This window comes from Dipodomys ordii, unplaced genomic scaffold, assembly GCF_000151885.1.
Source record: "Dipodomys ordii isolate 6190 unplaced genomic scaffold, Dord_2.0 Scaffold2, whole genome shotgun sequence".
NCBI classification, from domain to species: domain Eukaryota; kingdom Metazoa; phylum Chordata; class Mammalia; order Rodentia; family Heteromyidae; genus Dipodomys; species Dipodomys ordii.
In genome coordinates, this window is record NW_012267218.1 from 18,088,645 (window position 1) to 18,111,008 (window position 22,364).

The following is a 22,364-nucleotide window of genomic DNA, read 5'->3' on the forward strand; positions in this document are numbered from 1 at the left end:
TTGTCCCCCTAAAGCTTTAACAATGATTTCTGGAAAACCTAATAATTAAAGGGACTCACACATTCCACTGACAATAGGTTTTGATTAGAAATTTTATTTTTTATATATTTTTTATTGTAAAGATACTGTACAGAGGGGTTACAGTTACATGAACAAGGTAATGAGTTCATTTCCTATTCAGCATTGTTACACCCTCCTTTATATTTACCCTACCATCACTTCCCCTCCCCCACTCCTCTCTCCTCCCTCCTTTACCCCTCCTTCTCCTTCCTCCCTCCACAAACTCCTAGGTACTGTTTGTATTAAAGATATCAGAGCACTATACTATGGTATGTGAGTTTTAGACCCTATATCCTATTTATTCATAAGACTAACCAAAAGTTATTTCATTACTTAAACCAGTTCATTTGATGTATGAATATGTTTCCATGGTGTAATTTTTCTTATATACATTATAGAGAAGAAGAGGTATAATATAGCAAATGACGTTGCCACCCAGTCTTACCAGAATAGGTCCTGTCCAGACAATGTCTTCTGTAATGTATACTTTTCGGCACTTTTATTTTATTATACTGTTAATATGACTTGTATAGTGTCTATGTCCCACCTTACCAATGGTAACAATTTCTCTTTAGCAACCATATAAGCTTTGATTTCACAGTTATTAAAAATAACTGAAAATATAACAGGCTGTATTTAGATTCTCTTTTAATCTAACAATTATTTAAGGACACAGTACATAGGAACTAATAGCCAGATCTATTGGAAGCACTGATATGTTCTCAAAGTTTATCTTTAAAATTGCTTTCTCCCAGACAATTATTGATCATTCAGTGCCAAAAAATTTTTGAGTGAGATGTAGAGTTGAGCTGACACATCCTGAAATGAAGACTATTACAAGTAAGATAATACCAAGTATCTCTAGTGTAGTTTATTAATTCTTTCGCATGAATTTGATTACATATTTGCAATGTAAATCCCTACGAAGCAGTTATGAATCCAGCATCCACTACCATGTAATTCCCATTCATCCTCAGAAAATCCTTTGTCCACAGTAGGATACTCATGCTTTCTCCTTTTCTTTGTCTGTACTAACTGAAGTCATTGAGGTGAATGAATGAAGGACAGGCAAAGGGAAGTGTTGGGAACAGGTGCATTGCGTCACAGGAACATATGGCCTCTCTCACACCCATATCATCATAGAAAGTTTGGCCCCTAGTGACATCTTCCTTGTTCCCCAACGGTCTTCATTAGACAGTTCAAAAGTTGTATTTTCTATTACTCAAGAGGTTACTACTCTTTATCGTATGGCCTAGTAATTACCTGCTCATCTAGCTTATATAGACAAAACTCAATGAGGCTTTCATAAAGAGGCAATCATAAAAAGGCTTTCATAGTAAAGTTTTTAGAGAGACTATTTCTTAGAGTTCACAATTATACTTTCAACATTAAAAAAGAAAGCCTGTAGCTTAGAAAAGGAAAAGAATAAATTAGCAAGTATTATACACACATCATGTGGGAAATAGTGGCTTAAACTCATTACATTTCTTCTAACCTTGTAGGGCACATTGCACTACATGAATATTGTTTTCTCTAATTTACCGAGGAAGTCACTGAAGCTTGGAATATGTAAATTATTTGGAAGTAGAATCTTATTCTGTCTTCTTTGCCCTGTTGCCTCTAAACTGGAAACTCACCTATTCTATATTTAATCTAAAGTCCTCTATAAATTTTTGAACAACTAAGCATAACCTTAAATGAAAATACATGCAACTTTATATTACTAAAGATGGATTCTATTTCAAGCCCCTAAAACTCTTTAAAATACTCTGGTTCCATGTTGCATGAACCAAAATGGGAAGACCTAACTTTTTGTTCCAGATTCAATCATCTAATACCACCTCAGGGACTGTTTCCTCACCCATGAAGTAAGGGACTTAAACAGTGTTAGCTCTGGTTCCTACTTACATTGCCATAACTGGTGTGAATGTAAAAATATATCTTATAACTATATTTATTTTACTAATATACAAAGTAATGGATTCTATTGTTCTTTCATGCACAAATGTAGTATAGTTTGATCTTATTTCTCAAAATTACTGTACTTTTATATGACTGGGAGTACAGACTTCCCCTCTGCTTTCGTGGACTTGATTTTATTTACATGTGGTCATATTCTTTCTTTTCTTTCTCCCTCCCTCTGTCCTTTCCTTCCTTCCTTCCTCTCCCTCTCTTTTACATCTATTTATTTAACCCCATTTTGAAGGAATACATGGTAGTTCAACTTTTATCATTACCTATTTACCCATGATATACTAGATAAGATAGAAAAGCAATGACATTGGTTCCAGCTCAGTTCTGCAACAGGAAAATCATTCTTTATTTCCATGAACTTCGATTTATAATTGTTTTTATAAAAATGAGATATTTGGAATTTTAACTCTTCCAGCTTGAGTGCTCAATAAGATCAAATTTCCTTGTGTCTATATGACACATTGTCATACTTTTCTTGAATAATAAGATCAGTTGTCTCTATTTTTTCCCCTTTTCTTCCCACATTATGAAAGCAATGTCTAATGGGCTATAGTAACTGTTTGATTATTATTATTAAATTTAAAATTCTCCCTGATATAACACTTAAAATATAGACTGGTGTTTAAAGATAAGTGAAGGAAAAGGGCTTTGCTTTTTTTTTTAATTTTATTTTATTGTAAAGATGCTATACAGATGGGTTACAGTTACATGCGTAAGAAAATGAGTACATTCTTGTCAAGCATTGTTACCCCTTCCCTTGTTCTCCCAATATCCCTTCCCTCCCCTACCTCCCTCATTCTCCCTCACCCCCCCCTCCCGCAAAGTTGTAAAGTTCATTTCCAATATACTGTCTTTGCTTTTAAAGGTAGCTTTTTTTTTGGAAACAAGATTATTTTGATGCCAAGTACTAATATAAAAAACAGTACAGAAAAGTGGTATAGTGTCATTAACAATCATCTTTGGACATCTCATTATCATCTAAACTTTTGTCTGTTTAGCTAATACATGCTAGGCATTTCAGATTAGTTCCAGAGGACAATATAAACCCATTTTTATAGCAATCTCCATTGTGTTTCTTTTTTTCCTGGTGGCCATTTTTGTTCTATATATCTGATCACAATGCATATTGTAGAATCTATTACTTAATTTATACTTTTAGATTTTGTTTTTATTTTATACTGTTATTAATACTATCTTATTCTAATTTCATTCACTAGTTTAGACCTTTTCCTTTTTTTTTCTAGGATTTCCGCTGTTTATCAGAGAGAACTGATGGGAGATATTCCAAATACAAAGCTTACAGAGATTCTCTTCAACAGCACCAAGATGACAAGTACAGAAACAAATGCTTCAAAGTAATTTTCCTTATATGTTTATTCCATCTCTGAGATTTACCACAGGGCAATTGTGAAAGATTCCCCTTAAAGATTCCCCTTTTATATATGAAACAGATCAGCAGTGCAGTGGGATTATCCAAAGATTATGCTTATAACTTTTTGTTTGCAAAGTAAGCCATAAGGAAATGCCATTACTACTCACTGTGTTGTTTGTCTATGAGTATTCATGCTTTGGGGTACCAGTGGCTCACATTTGTAATCGCAGGTTTTCAAGAGGCCAGGGTCTGAGTTTGAAGACAGCTTGAGCAAGTGATTGAAATCAATCTTCAATTAACTGGCCAAAAAAGGCAAATTGCACCATAACCCAAGTGATAGAACATCACCATCCATTAACAAAAAAAATAGCGAGTAAAGGCTGGAGGCTTCAAGTTCAAGTCTTGCTACTGGCACTGAAGAAATGGAGACAGAGGGGGCTGGGGGTTTAGCCCAGCGGAAGGGCGCCCACCCTGTGCGCGCAAGGCCCTGGGCTCGGTCCTCAGCCCTGAAAAAAAAAAGAAATAGAGACAGAGACAGAGGGGAGAGAGAAGAGAGAAAGAAATCTTGAGTCAGGAAGCTTGGTCACTTGATTGCTCCAAGCTAAGTGTGATAGTTTCTTTGAAGGTTTTAGTCCTACCCTTGTCAGCAATGAAGTCCCTTAGTGAAATGGATGGTCAGGTAACCATCAGTACTTTGCAAAATAAAGTCTTGGCATGTTCAGTCATTCCTCTCCTGGGTATGTAATCTCCATGCTTACACTTGATCTTCTGATTTATAAACATAGAACTAACACACTGGAGCCTGAGAAAATGTGACCGTGTTGAAAAATGTATACTATCCCAAAGTATCCATGTGGAATAAACAGATAAACCAATTTAGCTCTGAATAGTTTTTAACTAAGAATATTCTCCCAACTTTCACATTATTTTGTTTGGGGCCATACAGTTTTCCGTTGGAATGTTAACTTACTTATTTCTAGTTTTGTGTGCCTGGAACTTTTTTTTAAGTCATATAAGATTCCAATCAGAGATGGGCACTGGTGGCTATAACTGTAATTCTGCTAGTCAGGAGGCTAAGATCTGAGGATCAGGGTTCAAAGCCAGCCTGGGTAGGAAAATCTGTAAGATTCTTATCTCTGATATACTACTCAGAAAAAGCCAAAAGTAGTGCTGTGGTTCGAGTATTTGGACAGTGCCTAGGCCCTGTGTTCAAGGCCCAGGCTGAAAAAAAGAAGATTCCAGCCATGGAGCCTTCTTGGAGCTTTTGTCTAATTGGAAAATACTCATATTTTTTGTTATTTTTCTGAATACAACATTCAAACAACATTTACTGCTTTTTTTAAAAAAAATTATCTGTAAGTAGTTGTACAGAGAAGTTGCCATGTAACAAAACAGTTTACGAATGCAATGTATCTTGGTCAGTATCATCTCTTACAACATTCTTATCCATCCTTCCCAACCTACCCCTTCCTTCGCTTTTCTTAATTTTTAACGTTGAATTCTTGACTGTGTCCCCCCACCCCCCCTGTCCTCTTGACCCCACCTGACCCCTTTCAAATACCTGCTTCCTGGTGTTTTATTTTGCTGAACTTTGACTTTGCCTTTCTAATGAATTACACTATGTGAGTTCTCCCTTGAATCTACCATATTTCAGTTAATACATCTGCATCTACATGCATACCACCCAATGTATTTAGTTATAAGTTTATATGCTAATTCTAGCTTCCACAAGTAAGGATAAGCATGCAGCATTTGTCTCTTTGGGCCTGACTCACTTCACTTAACAGTTTTTCCAGGTCTTTCCATTTCTTTACAAATGATACATTATTCTTCCTAGTGGATTAGTAAAATTCCATTGTGAACATAACCTCATTGTCGTGATCTATTTTCTCATTGAGGGACATCCACTTTGAGAGTTCAAAGGAGACAAACATGCGCGAGAGACTTCTGGAAATGAGGCTTGTGATGATGAAGTTCAGGGAAGTGTTTAATCCACATCTTGGGTTTCAGATCCTCATTAGAATTCCAGTTGTGGAACTCTGTTGACAGGCAAATAACCAGTATTGACATAGTACAGCCATGTTGGCAACAGGCTTTTTTTTCATATTGTTGCTGTTGCAAGAAAGCAGCACAACAGCCAGTGTGACCACACCACTCAAGTCTGATGGCCAAGGCTGACCAGGCCAGGGCTGATCTCCTACTTATTCCCATAGCGGTCAGCTAGGCAAAAATCATCACATTTCTAGAAACCTTCTGAGAGTTTGAGCAGAGCCACCTTCACAATGATTCAAGCATAACATAATAGAAAATGATAATGTAATAGTGTGGTAAGCTGACCGAGCTAATTGAACAAAAAGCCTGATCTTAATTCAAAGCTGGGTACGACACATCCCCCCTGACTCTGGGCAGACAACAGAAGCATGTCGTGGCTTCTTTTCCACTCAGCCTAATTGTGTTTCTGTAGGACATCCGTCTTCCTTGCTGTCCCAGCTGTTTCAAATGGAAGAGAATGTCCAAAAAGTCAGCCAGCAACACAGAACTGCTAATCTTCATTCACAGAGGAAAATGGTTCATCCAAGAAATTTCCATTTGTTACCTTAAACCATCCTAAATAGATGGTTTTAATTAACACTGGAATTTTTTTTTTTAGTAAAATCACACAAGGCATATTTTTCCTACTCTTCCTCCCTTGAAAGGAGAGTCCTGATTTTTAACTTCTAGTTCAAGAGTTGGTATGCAACTACACTTTAAAGACCCAGATGTTTTTACCAGCTGAGATGAGGCAGGTGGGGAAGTGTTGCTGGTGGCTTTCAGCAGTATTTATGAAGGCAGAATCTGCCAGAGGCCTTTGTCTTATTTGTTCATTGTGAGCATGTGTGTGGTATAAATTCATATTTTGTTCTCAGAAGTCAATTCTCCCTCACTGAATTGCTCAGTGATTTGTTTATGCCTTGCTCATAGCAATTAATGGCTTTTAGCATTTTCCTTCTCAAGTCAGCTATTTATGACTTAAATCTGCAGCACTAGCTTCTATAAAACATGTTGTGCATAAAAATTCCAGGTAATTCAGGATTGTGGGTGATATATAATTACTTTTTCTTAATGACTACAAAATATGTCACTAGTATATGTTTCATCCAAGTTTATAGACAATGCTTGGATTTTTCCCAGCCACCATGGTAGATTTAAGGGAGCTTTATCCCTGCAATATCCCAATCATCTCATTTGTAGCCCAGCTTTCATAAGAAATTATAAATAAACTGTCATGCAAATACTTCTCTGTTTTTTTCTCAGTCCCAAGTAATTTGCTATTCTTGGAGCCTCTTACACAGAGATTTAAGGTACATGGTATACATTTTAAGAGCATTTAAAGAAAACACTAGTGTAACGCTAAGTGAATGCTGGTGGGATAGGTACTGTCTGCCTCATCTTTGATCCAGAATACACAATGATCATACAGTGTAAGTGAAATTGGTGGTTAAAACATTATTTAGGCTAGGCACGGGTGGTGGTTCCTACCTATAATCCTAGCTACTCAGGAAGCTGAGATCTGAGGATCACAGTTCAAAGCCACCCCAGGCAGGAAAGCCCATGAAACTTTTATCTCCAATTAACCACCAAAGAGCTGAAAGTGGCTCTGTGGCTTAAGTAGTAGAGTGCTAGCCTTGAGCAAAGAAGCTAAGCGACAGTGCCAGGCTCTGAGTTCAGGACTGCCTAGGACTGCCACCAAAAAAGGAGTAAAAAAAAGAAAGAAAGAAATGTAGTCATGTTTGAATGGCTTTAAGAACCCAAATATGACATGGAATAGAAAGAAAAGATGCATGTGAAAAATATTAGAAAATACAATTTCTTTCATCCAATAGAATTTTTGCAGAGAATTGTAGCTTAACTAGTTTATTCAGTTCTAAGACAGTAATAATGATAAATCTTGATGCTAAAGATAAAAGAATTGTTAAGAAGATACTATATTTTGGGTTCCCTAACCCATAGTTGTTTCCTGTAAAAGCTTTGGCAACATTCATGATCTTTTCTTCTCTCTAGTCGCCAATATTCCTTATTCAAAGTAACCGTGGAAAAGTACAAATCAGTGCTTAGCCTTCCTCATCTGAAAACTCTTGATTGTATTTAAAAAGTAAGATCCCAAATCCTGAACAGAGTCTTAACCACCTCTGGGCCTTACTCTTATCACCACCAGGCTCAGTGTGCTTAACTATACGGCCCTCCTTAACTAGCTGATGTCCATCACCCCCACGTCATTTTTTGCTTCCTTTTTACCCTTCTCCCACCTATAAGTTTTCAACTGGTTGTTTATATTTAGCTTCCTGTATTTCTCCAAATATCACCTCTATGGAACCTTGACTTCAAATTTAAATTTGGTCTTGTTATTATTTACTGTTCTTTTTATATTTATTATAATTTTTCATAATATCATATATTTTATAGTTCATTTAATGCCCTTTTTTCCTTATAAGCCTAACATTTTCCTCAATATCTTATTTATTTTTTGCCCAGCACATTACAGCTGCCCCTCGTCACCATTATTAATTTTGTATGTGTGTGTGTGTGTGTGTGTGTGTGTGTGTGTGTGTGTGTGTGTGTATGGTATGAAGGTTTGAACTCAGAACAAGGACCCTACTACTTGAAGCATGCCTCCAGATTTTTTTCTCTATATTTTTGAGATAGGTTCTCAGGTTTTTTCCTAGGCGAACCTGTACTGAGTCCACCCATTCTTAGTCTCCATAGTAGCTGGGATTGCAAGAGTGATTCAGCATACCCAGGCTTCTCCCAAATTATTCTTGAATGAACAAATGAAAGAAAAAAATAAATTATGAAACTCATGGGAGAAAAATTATAATTTTAATTTCACTGTTTAGTAAAGTACCAATTTTAATCTATTCATAAAATTTTCTGTATTAACTCTATTCATAAGGTTATCATCCTCATTTTTAGCTGAGATTTATGGAAGATATATGGATACAACATGAGACCTTTGCTTCCTCATTTTTATTTATGTGTTATTAACTATTTGTTGACTAGGTACAAAGAGTAATATAATCATTAGGGAATGCTGTCTAGGTGCATGCATTTTAAAACACCAAATTGTGTTTTTATTGACTCAATATTTCCACCTGAGAACTTGTCCTAAGGATTAAATCTAACGATGGAAAGGTTCTCTATTTAAAAATACTTCTCACAGTGTTATTTATAGGAGTAAAACACTGAAAATCACCTTAATGCCAAGTAAATTAATGGCCGAGGAAAGCATAGCCCAGCTACTAGATAGTATGTGAGGAAACCTTGGGCTGAAGGTTGAGGTAACAGGATGACTTCCGTGATGTTTACAAATGTGTAAATGTAAATAGCACAATGTTTTATGATTGTTAATAAATCCTATTCATAGAGAGGGAAATAAAAGGATTAGAACAAAATATGGTATGCCTCCATAGCAATGAGTGATTTCTTTCCATTTTTAAATGTGTTTTTGTAAAGGGGTTTTTATCTTTAAAGGGCTTACAGTCATGTTCAAATGTTTCTGTTCCGTGTAGTCTGTATATGAAAGTCCAGTTTCAGTTTCAGCACATCTAAATAGCTCTCCGTCCTTACGTTTGGTATCAAAGGAGCTGAACTGTACACTTTCTTCCCTAGGATGACAGAAGGTTCTTAGCAAGTTCCCATGGTCCTGGGTTAGATCACTCATTGTCTTGGCAGGATTCTGGTCGGTTCCTGTCTAGTCCTCGATTTTCACACTTCAACTGTAAGTAATAAGTCTTCTACCAATCTTAAATTAGATTTAAGAAAATGCAATTCATGGAAAAAGGTTTAAAGCCAGTACATGATAGTAAGATTCATGTTACAAGTTTGAGAACATTTTCATTATGTGTCACACAAATAATCTCTCCAAGTATACTAATAATAGCCCTCCCCCACTTAGTAAAATATAGATGGGGTTCCTTTCTTTAGACCTTAAACTTCTCAGCAACCTTAAAGTAAATCACCAAAGTAAAAATATTAATTAAACCAGTTATTTGTTTGGTGATTCCTACTAATTGTGGATGAGTAAGTAAAGAAAGTTAGTTTATAATAAAATTCAAATTATCAAGAAAAAGAAGATGCCTACATATACTTGTTCAGAAATAAGGAATCTTTGCAAAAAGTACTAATGCCCACTAGCTATCACTACGTGAATACTTTGAATGTTGTTAAAATGTCTTTTTCAATATCCAGCTATGAGTCCTTTCAACCAAGTTATCCATGTGTCCATTTCCCTCCTCTGCTATGCTTATTCTTAAAGAAGATATCAGACTTTACAGTTTTAAAGGTGATTTCTAGTAAAACTACCTACCATAAACTATAATTGTCCTTTAAAACATTTCTCAGAATAATAATTATATAAGTTCTTGTTATTTGAGTGACCTTTTGTTTACAGAGTCTTCCCTCTACCAAAGAGTGAACTCAGTACAATAGGATTAGTGCTTGTCTTTCACCAGTTTCCTTTCACATATTGCTTGGCACAGAGTAAAAGCTCAATTAACACTCAGTTATATTAGCTGAGTGAACACATGAATTGCTTCTGAAGAGATTGTAATTCAAACATTATCTAATGGATTCTTGTTTATGCTATGTACATTACAAGAGATAATTTTGTCATTTAAAGTAGCTCTTTAGCTGGGTATTGGTGGCTCATGCCTGTAATCATAGCTACTCAGAAGGCTAAGATATGAGGATCACTGTTCAAAGCCAGCCTAGGCAGGAAAGTCCTCTGTGAGACTCTTATTTCCATTTAACCACCAGAAACTTAGAAGTAGAACCATGGCTCAAAGTGGTAGAGCACTAGCCTTGAGCAAAAGAGCTCAGGGACAGCACCCAGGCTCTGAGTTCAAGCCCATGACCAACCAAAAAAAAAAAAAAAGTAGCCATGTTGCTATAAAATACTAAGCCAAAATAAGCAATAAAGAAGTAGGTCTTATGCAAGGGTGATAGCACTTATTTGGAAGATTTATATTCATGAGTTCATTTAGTGGATATTTACTTATTTCTGGTAAGTGATTTAGTTGGCATTATATCATAATTGTCATTCCAAAAGGTTTGCATTTTCTCTTTCCTGTCCTAATCATTTTGCCATGTGCTTTGTAGCTACATAAACCTTCTGCTGTTCTACTCTAGCAACACTCTTCAATGTAGCTTGTATCTAGTTGGATATAGCATTTCAGACTCTTCAAAAATCAAATGTTGCTGTGGAAAAAAAAAAAAGCCCACATATTTGGTTTGTTCTTTGATGTGAACTTCTTCCCTCTCTTACTCTACAATCCTCTCACTCCTGACAAAGTGATGGGACTATTTAGGAGTATATCTCTTTAACCCTGTGCTTTTGTGATTATAGGCCTTGGTGTCCCAGTGGGGTTGTGTTTTATTCATTCTTCTGCCTACTTGTGTAGTTTCTTTCATCTGGGTACTTCTTAATGAAGAAAGAAAGGAGAAGAAATTCCATTGGGAAAATTGTTTAAAAAAAACTGTCAGATTATCTGATACAGTTGACCACTCAGGAAAAAGAAAAAATGCTAACAAAAAGATATATGAAAGATCTAATTGTGCTATTAGAAATATTAGTCATAGAGGAATAAAAACAGTTAAAAATAAAATAAAAACATGGATCAGTGACTAAACCCAGAATAAAGCATGAAGCAACATTGTCACAGTTTATCTACTTGGTTTATGCAGCCTGTATTTATATTGTCCTACAAATATACACACTCAGTGTTAACATAACGAAAGTTCAGGTGTCACTATATTGGGAGGGTGGGTGAGGAGAACTTGGTAGGAGTGGATAATGTCTAAAAATTATAAACAAAAAGTAGCAATATAGACGTTTTCTCACACACAAAAATGGAGCCAAGTTCAGAAAAATAGAGCTATGAGAGTCCATTGAGGAATTGCAAGATTACAAGGATGGAATAAGAGACTTATGTTTTGATTGGTATGTACATTTTGGCTAAACATGAATGTTAGGAAGATAAATGTGGCTAAGAAATCACCAGTTTTTAATGTCTCACCAGCAAAAGTTTAACATTTGTGTTGTCTAAATACAATATGAAAGCAGGACTTCGGAGTTTCCAGCCATTTTGGTGCTGTGTAGACCATAGACGAGGAGAGAACTGTGGACCTTTAGGCAGACATTGGTTTGGGGGTCCACGGAACAGGCACCCTCTTCTTCAAGGTGGAGTCTGCACCACCTGAGGCTCTTGTGTCCATACTGTGGATGCTGAGGTGTTCATTCTGCTGACTTAGGTGCCTTGTCAAGCTGTGACCAAATTCCAGCGCAGAATCACTGACCATGGAAAAAACAAAGGAAATGGGAAAATATTGCATAATTTGTGGTCTCTGAAATGATCCAGCATTAATGGAAGTTTGTTTTAAGAAGTAATTTATGTCAGCTTTGTGTAGTTCAGGTCAATTCATGAAAAGGTAGATTCCTTCTGCCAGGAAGAAGGGAAGAAATGTATAAATTGTAAGTTTATATTACCATTGGAAATAGGAACACAGAAATCCATTATTTAAAGCCACGATCACTAGCAAATTTATCCTGGCTTGCTAGAAGTTATGGCCATGAGTCAGGACACTCTTTTAGAAGCCCTGGATTCCATTACCTTCAGCCTGAAGACAGTGGGGCTTAGTAAGAGAAACTTATAATGTCAGCTTTTGAAACTGTCATTTTTACATTTTATAAGTAGCAATTGACCACTGGTCTCCATGTTTAGCTCCTTTCAGAGGAAAGGAACACAAGCCCAAGACAGGTCTCCCCGTTCAGGGCTGGGACCTGTCTAGACTTGGGTGACGTTTGTAGCAATCTGTAGCTTCTAGAAATCTGCAGTCCTTTGAAATGAACATGCTTAATCTCTGTAGAAATAGTATCTCCAGATCAAAAATTTAAAAGTAAATGCAGATCACAAATTTTCTGTAAATCTAAAACTATTCTAAAAGGTGACATTTATTTAAGTGAATAAACCTAAAAAGATTCTTTATTAGGCATAATGTTATTTCAGAATATAATAGGAGTTAGAAGACTATTTTATTCCTTAGCTCAGTTTACATTGCTATAAAAAGGAAAGTCAGCATTTTCAACTTGTGTTTTGAAGTGCCGTTAGTGAGAGTTTAATTCCACTGAATGAAAAATCATTTTTTCACAGTGAGAATAGCATACTGTTTCTATTTCTATAGTATACTTGAAGGGCTCCATGATTAACTGTGAATAGATACTTATTAAAGAATCTCTCCTCAAACTTGTGGGGTAAATTGCCTACTTTATGTTCAAGGTACTGATAAGGTACAAAAAACAGCTTCTTGCTCATTAAAGGGTTATTTGTTTTGCATCGTTTGTCTATCTCATATTACAGGCTCATTTTATGTGGCCATATTTTAAGTGTTTTTCACTGACCAATTAAGCCTAGATATTCCTAAATGATTGGTTCTGTTTATTATGATTTGACAAAATACTTGGTAGTGCTCCCTAGAAGAGATCTAGAAGACTTCCATTTTTAAAAAAATACCCTACATATATTCATGTCTCCCACCAATATTTACTGAGAGGTTGAGCATAAGGCTTTGTGCTCAGTTCTAGAGGAGACAGTTATGAATAAGACAGACAAGGACACCTGACTTGATGGAGAAACAGGTAGTGAGCAAGGAAGCAAATAATTTTAAATGGCATTTGGTGCTATAGGGTTGGAAGGTATCACTGATACTCCAAGTCCAGGCCACTAATTCAAATGAATAATCAAAAGATACTTCTCTGAAGAAGCCACAGTTGAGCTGAAACCTGAATAGCAAGAAGAACCAGCTGGTGAAATCCAGATAAGAAGAGATGTTCTGATTTCGGGAGTAAAAAGTGCAAAGGCCCAAAGAAAGAAGGGACATGGTGTGCTGGAGAGATGGAGTGAGGGTGCAGCCACAAGCCGACGTTCTGATTTTATTCTATGTCACCAGAAGGCAGCGATTATGAGGTTGTGCAGGAGAATATCATAAACTGGTTTACTTCTTTTCTTTTTAAAGAGGTCTTTTTTGGGAAGTCTTTATTGGAAAACTGGCATCTGCAGGCAGACTCCTGTCACAAAGACCTGCAGTCCCGCGAAGATACTTAACACTGTTAGAAAACGGAGCCATGAGAGCTGGAAAGGAAAGAAAGAACAGAAAAACAATGCCAACAAACCAGATCAACTCCAATGGAGAGCTGAAGTCGGATGCCATTGTGACCCGAGGAGAACCAGAAGTAGACACCAATACTGAGACACGTGGCATGGCACACCAGTGCCTGAGCTGGTCGGAGCCTAAATAGATAGGGTCGGGGAGCAGGGTGACAGGGAGCTCGAGGCTCTCACAGTTAGTTCCAGGCACAGAACTAACTGATAGGCTGCTTTACTTTTTAAAAGGGTAATTTGACTAGGGCATGGAGAAAGAATTAGTAAGAGATCAAGGTAGGAATAAGAAGAGAGAAAATGGTGACCTGGGCAAGGTAACAGTAAGGGGTTGATGGGAAGCAGGAGGGCTCCGCAGCCCTGGAGGCAAAGTCATCAGAACTTACTTTTAAATGGATGCATGAGTCAGGCAGGATGGAGAAAGAGAAGACCCTAACATTTGAGAACCTGAAGTGGGTGGGTATAACATTTTGCCAGATGGAAAAGACTAAGGGATGAACAAAGAAACAAACAAAATCTGGATGGGAGATTTCACATCAACAATTGGGTTCAGAAAAAAAAATGTAAAAGTAGAAAAAGAATTAACCCTGATGCTAATTTCTTTCCTTTTTCTTTGTGTGTATGTGCTAGTCCTGGGGCTTAAACTCAGGGGCTGGGTGCTGTCCACACTCTGCGTTTGTGCTCAAGGCTTAGTGCTTATTAGCACAATACCACTTGAGCCACAGACCCCCAGCCCTCCCCTCCCTACTTTTTGGTGGTTAATTGGAGATAAGAGTCTCATGAACTTTCCTGCCAAAGCTAGCTTCTAACCAAGATCCTCAGATCTCAACCTCCCAAATAGATAGGATTACAGGCATGAGCCACACTGCTCAGCCAGATCCATTTTTTAAAATACAAGTTTTATTGTTATTGTAAAGGTGATGTACAGAGCAGTTACAGTTACATAATTCAGGTAATAAGTCCATTTCTTTTGGAACAGTATCACTTTTTCCCTCTATATCTCCCAGTTTTTCTCTCCTGACCTCCTTCCCAACAAGGTATATAGTTCATTTTTAACCTAGTGTCTAGTGAGTATCACTGGCTACATTTGTTCACCCTTTGTCCCACCATTTCTGTGCTCCCCCTTCACTCCCCCAAACAGATAAACTTACATACAAGACAAAAAAAGTACAGAAATCCAAAACAATGACAAAAGAGAAAAACCAAACAATAAGTAAAATAACATAAAATCTCTTATTTCCATTTCTTGCAGTTCATTTCAATAAGCATCATTTTATATGATCATATGCACATAGCTATTAAGCCTTTGTGATCCTCTCCTAAGAATATCTTCCTTTGATTTCACTATGTGAATGTCTACAGTCTTGTATAATTTATCATGCCCAAGTATATTTTTTTGTCTTTTACCATCCAGTGTATTAGCTTGTAGGCACTTTCTAGTTATAACAAATGAGGAAAACCATGAAACATGTTCCTTTGGGTCTGGCTTACTTCACTTAATATAGTTTTTTCCAAGTCTTTCCATTTCTTTATGAATGGTACAATATCATTCTTTCTACTGAAAGCATAGAGTTCCAGCACACACACACACACACACACACACACACACACACATAACACACACACGTGTGTGCATATGCATACACATACACATCACATTTTCTCTATCCATTCATCTGCTCAGGGGCATCTGCACTGACTCTCTATCTTGGCTGTGGTTGTGATAAACAGTGCTGCATTGAATGTGATTGTGCTGGTAGCTTTGGTGTGGCCTTGTTTGTGGTCTATTCTATAAATGCCCAGGAATGGGATTGCTGGGTCATAGAGAAGCTCTATGTTTAGTCTTTTGAGGAACCTATATACTGCTTTCCATAGTGGTTGAACAAGTTTATATTCCCACCAACAGTGTAGTAGTATTGGGTTGTTTTTTTTTTTTTTTTTGACCACATCCCTGCCAGCATCTGTTATTGTTAGTTTTCTTGACCATGTCCATAGTGACTGGGGTGGTGAAATCTCATCATTGTTTTGATTTGCATTTCTTGCATTTCTTTTATGGCCAGAGATGTTGAATAAACCAGAGGATGTAGCAAAGAGGATTCCATAAATAAGAAGCCTTTAAGATTTCTCCCTCTGTTCTGTCTGTCTGTCTATCTGTCTGTCTGTCTGTCTGTCTGTCTGTCTCTCTCTCTCTCTCTGCGTGTATGTTTAGATCATTGGACTCTGACAAAGCCCACATTGCATACCCACATGCTCTCAATTTAAAAAAAAATCAGTTTTATAGTCGTACAAATATATTACTTTTTAAAATACACAATTATGTTAAAGGTCTGTTCATATAAATCTTAATTCTAGATACTAACATACAAACCATGATTAATTAACTCTCTTCTACAAAATTAATCTTTTAGCCTGGGCTCTCCATTCATGTTGGTTTATATTTCTCTTTTCTTCTAGCTTTGCCAGCATTTACCAAAAGAACTGTTACTCCAGACTCAGCTTCAATCAAGGGAGATGTTGCAAATTTACCATTGAGTAGAACAAGCTCACAATCCAAGAAGGACGAATATGAGAGCAAAAAAAGCAAAATGTAATTAGTTATTTTGAGTGTTTTAAGAATAATAGCTTATCTGTCCTTTGCTGCCATTTGGACCTGATTGTCTAACATACATACCTGTGGCTTTGGCTCTTTGCCAAATGTTGACTAAAATGAAAATATACTTAAGTCTTTGTGAATGATAAAGTTAACCAAAAGTGAATGATATTACCAAAGTAATAGCAACTTATGAATGATAGGCAGCTAACTAAATGGCAACATGCCAATAGAAAAAGATATATTTTCACTTTGTATTTCCCTTTTATAAAATGTGGTCAGTTACAATTTCCTGACCAAATCTTGGGTTTATAATTGAAGCCTTTCAAAAATTACTGGCTAAAATAAGAAAAATGAGTTCCCCTTTAGGCAAAAGTTGCCAGCACTTTAAATTCAGGGAGCATTTATATACAATTAATTTTTCAAATGCGTTCTCCCTTATTAATTATCATGTGTTATAACATGTCATGGAGATTTGCATATGTCATATTAACTCTCTTTGTAAATGCTCAGGACTGTTAATATCCATCATCTAGCAGTCTTATTACCATAGGAAGTACCTTAAAATGATTTCTAATCATCAGTTTTTAATAGCAATAAAGAATTTATAAATAATATCTGAATTATAGAGTACTGTAAAGAATTCAGAGCACAGTTTATTTATTTGTCTTTTTGTCAAATATCCCACATATCCCAAAGATGGCCATACACTGGACCATCTTTCATTTAATGTGACCAAGGTTACAGCGCCAAACTCCTGAGTCTGTGAAGTTCACTCTGCAAGAGCTCTTGTAGCATTTGGAACTATCCACCTGCTTTTTACATCCCAGCTCTTCTCAACATCAAAGTGTTTTTAAGACCTTATCCTTTTTGCTTGCTCATCTACAGTGGAGAAGGAGTTAAATCAAATGTAGAACAATGGTAAATATCTACAAACTCAGTCCTACTGGTTCATAATGGAAAGACTGCACAGAGGCAAGGACAATAAAGCAATTCCTTAGTAATAATGTGTGTTACCCTTGTGTTTGTTAAAATAGACTTCTCTCATTTTTTGAAGGTGCTTCTATTTCTGTTTAAGATATGTTTTCCTAACCTACTACATTTAAAGGTATGCAATTCAATCATTACTATAATTACTGTAGAAAATGGAGATGTTTCATATTTAAAAAGTTTAAAAATAAGAACTACCTGACCTCTGAAAGTACAGCACACATTTTATATTTTCTTGATTTCAATTTTTTTGGGGGGGGTGCCTAACCTATGGTAGTCCTTGTGCTAGGAAGTAAAAAGATAACAAAACAGGTGTGCTTATCACAAAGTATGTCTAATATTATGAATTACATAAAAATAGGGGTGATACGTTTAGGCTGTCTTTAAAAAAGTCTAAATTAGATAACCTTAAACAGTTTTTGTTTTGTTCATCCATGATCATTCCGAGGTTGTAAAGGGAGGAGCTCTTTTGAATAAGCAGTGCTTATTCAATTTCAGTGCTGCAGTTCCATAGACCCTGAATTACTGGAGGGTATTTTTCAGTATTTAGAATATTGAGAAGTTGTTATAGTACCTCTGCTAGTGTTGTGAGTAACAAAATAATAATTTAGTCCTCGAGCCTACATTCCTAACAGAAAAGAAAAGGAGGAATAAAATTAACAGGTTTTATTTAAAATCTAAAGATAAAGGTTAAACCCCTTTATACATCAGAAAAGACTTCAAACCATCTGTTTAAATAGAACTGATCTAAACCTTTAATAGCATATCAATAGTTATTGAAAAAAGAAAACAGTTGCGTGGTGCTGGTGACTGACACCTATGATCCTAACTACTTAGTAGGCTGAGATATGAGGACTGTTGTTCAAAGCCAGCCTGGGCAGAAAAGTCTAAGTGACTCTTTTCTCTAATTAACCACACACTCCCTACTCAAAATAAAACAACAAACCCATGGAAGTGGAGCTGTGGCTCCGCCGTTAGAGTACTGGCCTTGAGCCAGAAAGCTGAGGGACAGACAGTACAACAGTCCCTGAGTTCAAGACCCAGGACAGGCACAGGACAAAAAATAAAGGTCAATTAGACCTGAAAGTTTAGGGGAACTTTGGATTATTGATTCAGGAAATCTGAAAAAAGTAAGGCTATTATATCATGTTATTGAATCTTCTATGCTACTGCTGGATGAATTAAGGTGTTTGACTTTCAATATGGATCACACAAGAACTTCAAAGGAAAAGTCACTTTTCATGAGAAGCAATTTTGTCAAAATTCTTTGGCCCTCTTTTTTTTTTTTTTAACTTAAACCCAAGGATATTTCTCCTATAAAGATTTTTCCTATCTCTTGAAGTTACCATAAACTTGAGTTGGAAATCCAATGGAATGGTAAGGAAACACTAATAGTTTGGTTTGTATGTTTCAAAGCCAGTGAGTGTTTTTCCTTTACTCACTCCCCTGGCAGGATGGCTGAAATTACGTGCGATATCAGCTCCATTTGAACTGTAACTGGTCAGTCACAGTGTTGCAGCACTGGGACATTGGAAGGGATAAACTTTATTCTGCAGGGAGCCTGGTCCAAGACTTAATTTGAAGATTGACCTTTTTTGGTTTAATAATTTTGATTCTCCTGGCCGTCTTTTCCCCTAAACACACTGAACTTCTACTGAAGTTATGAAGGCCACAGAGAGAGAAACACAGCTGGGAGAAATCTAGCTTGGTGTTTTTCCCATTGGCTAAGGTCATATTATTTCCTTAACTAGTGTCTGACTTGAAAGTTCAAAACCAACTGGTTATATAACGTTTTGTGCACTCAGTTTCCCAAAACCATTCGATTTTTAAAAATTGTTATAGCTTACCTATTTCAACAAGAAGGAGATAAATTCCATAACAATAAAATGCTACACATATAACTTCAAGATTACGCATGTAAAAAGTGCCTGGATACTTGTCCAAGAAGGCAGATAAGCCTGATTTTCTTATTCATTTTTTCTCCTTTCATCATAAGTTCCTTTTTCATTTTGAAAATTCAGTTCCGTGATATACAGGATCTATTTAGGGTCAGTAATTGTTTCATTTTCTCTAATCTGCGCTGCGTCTTATAGTTAAGTTAACAAATAGTATTTTAAACTGGAACAAATTCTTATATATAATGAAGTAGGATATTTACTTATGAAGTAGATATTTACTTAGTAAACCCTCTTTTAGGAAGGAATAAATATCTCAAAATTGTTTTATGTGGGATTTGGTTTTTTTTTTTTACAAGCACAGCTACACATCATATGCTGGCTAAGAAGAATATGAATGATTATTGACTAAATTATTCCTTTACAAAGGTTCTTATGTCCCATCCCTAAACAAACTGTCCCAAGATAGTTTTTTCAGTTTTTAAACAAAACAAAACAGCATTTGTGATTTTCACAGTCTTCAAATGAAGAAGCAGTTTCTCATGAAAGCATCTGGCTTTTCTGGATCAAAACTGAACCATGAATTTAAGCTGGAAACAAATTGGAGAATTTGTATATAAAGGCTTTTCATGCACCAAAATACAATATAAAAAGTTAGCTCGTTTGACTTTTAAGTTCTCAAATACGAAGCAGTAGAAACTTATTAACTTATCCCTATTTGAGAAGAGAAATGTAAACAATGAAAAGAAAAATTCCATCTTTTTTTTTTTTGTACAGAATATAGCACATCCAATTTAAGGCCAGTAAACATGCTTACACTGAGAAGCAGAACTTTAGATTCCAAGCCCCCAGATACATTTCAGAGATGTCACCTTGCTTTTGATTTGTAACTAGGTAAACTTAGGTGTTCTGTCCTGGTGAAACCACGCCCACTTGTCCACTGTGACTTGGTCTTCCCCATCTTAGCTTCTCCTGCCATAGCAGTACAGGTGTCTGTGTCCTATCTAAACCCAATCCCAACACACTGGGCCAGCCCCTACCATTAATCTCTGAAGTCTAGCACCCATACGTGCCAAACTGAGGGGCAGACTTTCTAGGTTTTGTAGTACTAGGGTTTCTTTTTTAGAAACGAGAGATTAGAAAAAAGTTTTATATCAAAAATCTTTGGCTAGTCATAGGTAAAACCCTAGGAATACTTCTGTGCCTTGGTATTTTTCCTTTCCTAACACAATTTAATACTGACATAGGTGCAAAGTCCTGTGGCAATGATGAATGCAAATGTATATCCACCAAGCTCTTTGCAGGAAAATACTGAAGTACTAAACATAGCAGCCACATGTTCATTACCTTCAGGAGGACAGTGAAAACAACATATAATCGGATGACCTCCACATATTTTTTTTCATGTGCAACCTTTGACGGTTGAAGTGGGCCCATGAAAGTATAAATGCTTCTGTAGTTTTTTAAGAAAAGAATTGCACCATCTATCAGATATATTTCTAACAGGAATTTAATGTGTTTTAAAGTTTGTACCGTGGCCATAGTCCGGGATGGTTGCTCTGTTGTTCTCTGGCAGATGCTAGATTGTCATGTTGTCTGTTTTTTTGTCATCTTTTCACAGATCTCTGTGACTTGACACCTTTCTCGTTTATTATTCTTTCAGTGAAGCACTGTGACTGACATTGTTTAAATAAAGCCAAAAGTTACAATTTGCCCTTAGATATTAGAACTCTGGATCAGCTTTGTACTTCACTCAGGAAAATAAAATAGCAGAAGACTAGCTTAAAGCTGTTTTTGTTTTTTAACAAAATGAACGGGTAGCAAATTACCAGCAGTTCAAATGTTACAATTTAAAAGTAAGAAAATATTCTGAAGGCAAGAGGGATAATATTATATGTTCTTTAGTTAGTCACTAATTGACAGTCTCATTTAAATTCTGATTTAATATTTTCTTAAAATCATACTTGCTAAAAAAAAAAAAGGCCAAGGCCAATTTTTATAGTATCAGATTTTTCCATGAATTTTTTTTCTTTTTTTTTCCTTGCAAATTCTTAAGGAAAAATTAAGTCAGGATACTTGTAAGAAGTCACCAAGGGGTCAAATGGCTTTTAAAAGCCATGCTGGCCCACAATGTAAAAACATACACTTCCAAACAATACATCTCTGTTTGTCCTTGAAATGCAGTATTTCTGTTGGAAATATTTCCTCACTCCCAGTGTATCTTCATTTCCTTCTCCAGTAGCCAATCCCAATCCCGTACTCACAGATGTTTTGAAGTAGCTTTACATCCCTTATTTGGGCCAGCCTCTGGACTAGAGTCATGTTACCTATCCTGGGTATAGATCTCATGACATTAGGGTAATGGCAGTCAGAAAGAGCTAGTGAGATGAAAACATACTACTCTCATGTTGCTTTTTTTTTTTTTTGAGATATAGGCTGATCTCTTAACCTAGAATGTATATAAAAGGCTTCTCTTAATAACAAGAAGATCCTTATTCTTCATATTTTTCATGGGATGTTATGCAGCTATTTGTAATATAATATTTATATGTGCTTTATGTATCAGAGAACTAATGTCTATTATTTTGTGAACCTTCTTATATTCCCCAAATAGATCAGTTGCACCTAGGATGTAAAATTAATTTTTAAAATGCATCCCCTCTACAAGACATTTTTTTTTCAGTCTGGAAGCCATCTATTATCAATCATACTGCATGACTTCCCTGTGCCCCCCGCCCCTCCCCCACCCCTTTGCTGGTCCTGGGGCTTGAACTCAGAGCTTGAGTGCTGTTCCTGAGCTTTTTTTGCTCAAGGCTAGCTCTCTACCACCAGAGCCACAGCTCCACATCTGGCTTTTTGGTAGTTTATTGGGGATGAGGGTCTTGGGGACTTTCCTTCCCGGGCTGCCGTGATCCTTATCTCAGCCTCCTGAGTAACTAGGATTACAGGCTTGAGCCACTGGCACTGGGCAAAACTGTATAACTTTTATTTAGTGTTATCCCTAGGGTAGTGATAATGCTAGTTCAGATTTTGTTTGTCCATTGTTCCCAAGCACTTAGCTGATGAGGAAATCAGGGATGGCAAAACAATATGAACTCAGAGGAAGCTGGGTTGTCTCAACGATACATGTTTTGAGCAGTTTACTACAGGTTAACAGTAGCACTGTAGTAATAGCATTCCTATGGTAGCACCCCATCCCCCTATTCCAAGGCAAAGTGCTAGAAAGCAGGATTGTGAGAAAGTCCTGACAAACTTGATGTGCATTATAAAGTCATATTTCTGATGAAAGTTAA

At 36.4% G+C, this 22,364-nt stretch overlaps 1 protein-coding gene across 1 annotated transcript in view; it reads left to right on the forward strand.

Moving 5' to 3' along the window:
• Cep128 (centrosomal protein 128kDa) overlaps positions 1–16,801 on the forward strand; it is a 294,901-nt gene extending 278,100 nt beyond the window's left edge. The window contains exons 22-24 of the mRNA XM_013013420.1: positions 3,279–3,389; positions 9,053–9,161; positions 16,051–16,801. Coding sequence (XP_012868874.1) covers positions 3,279–3,389; positions 9,053–9,161; positions 16,051–16,187 — 357 coding nt within the window. The 3' untranslated portion in view covers positions 16,188–16,801. The remainder of the gene's footprint in view (positions 1–3,278; positions 3,390–9,052; positions 9,162–16,050) is intronic.
• Positions 16,802–22,364: the final 5,563 nt, after the last annotated feature.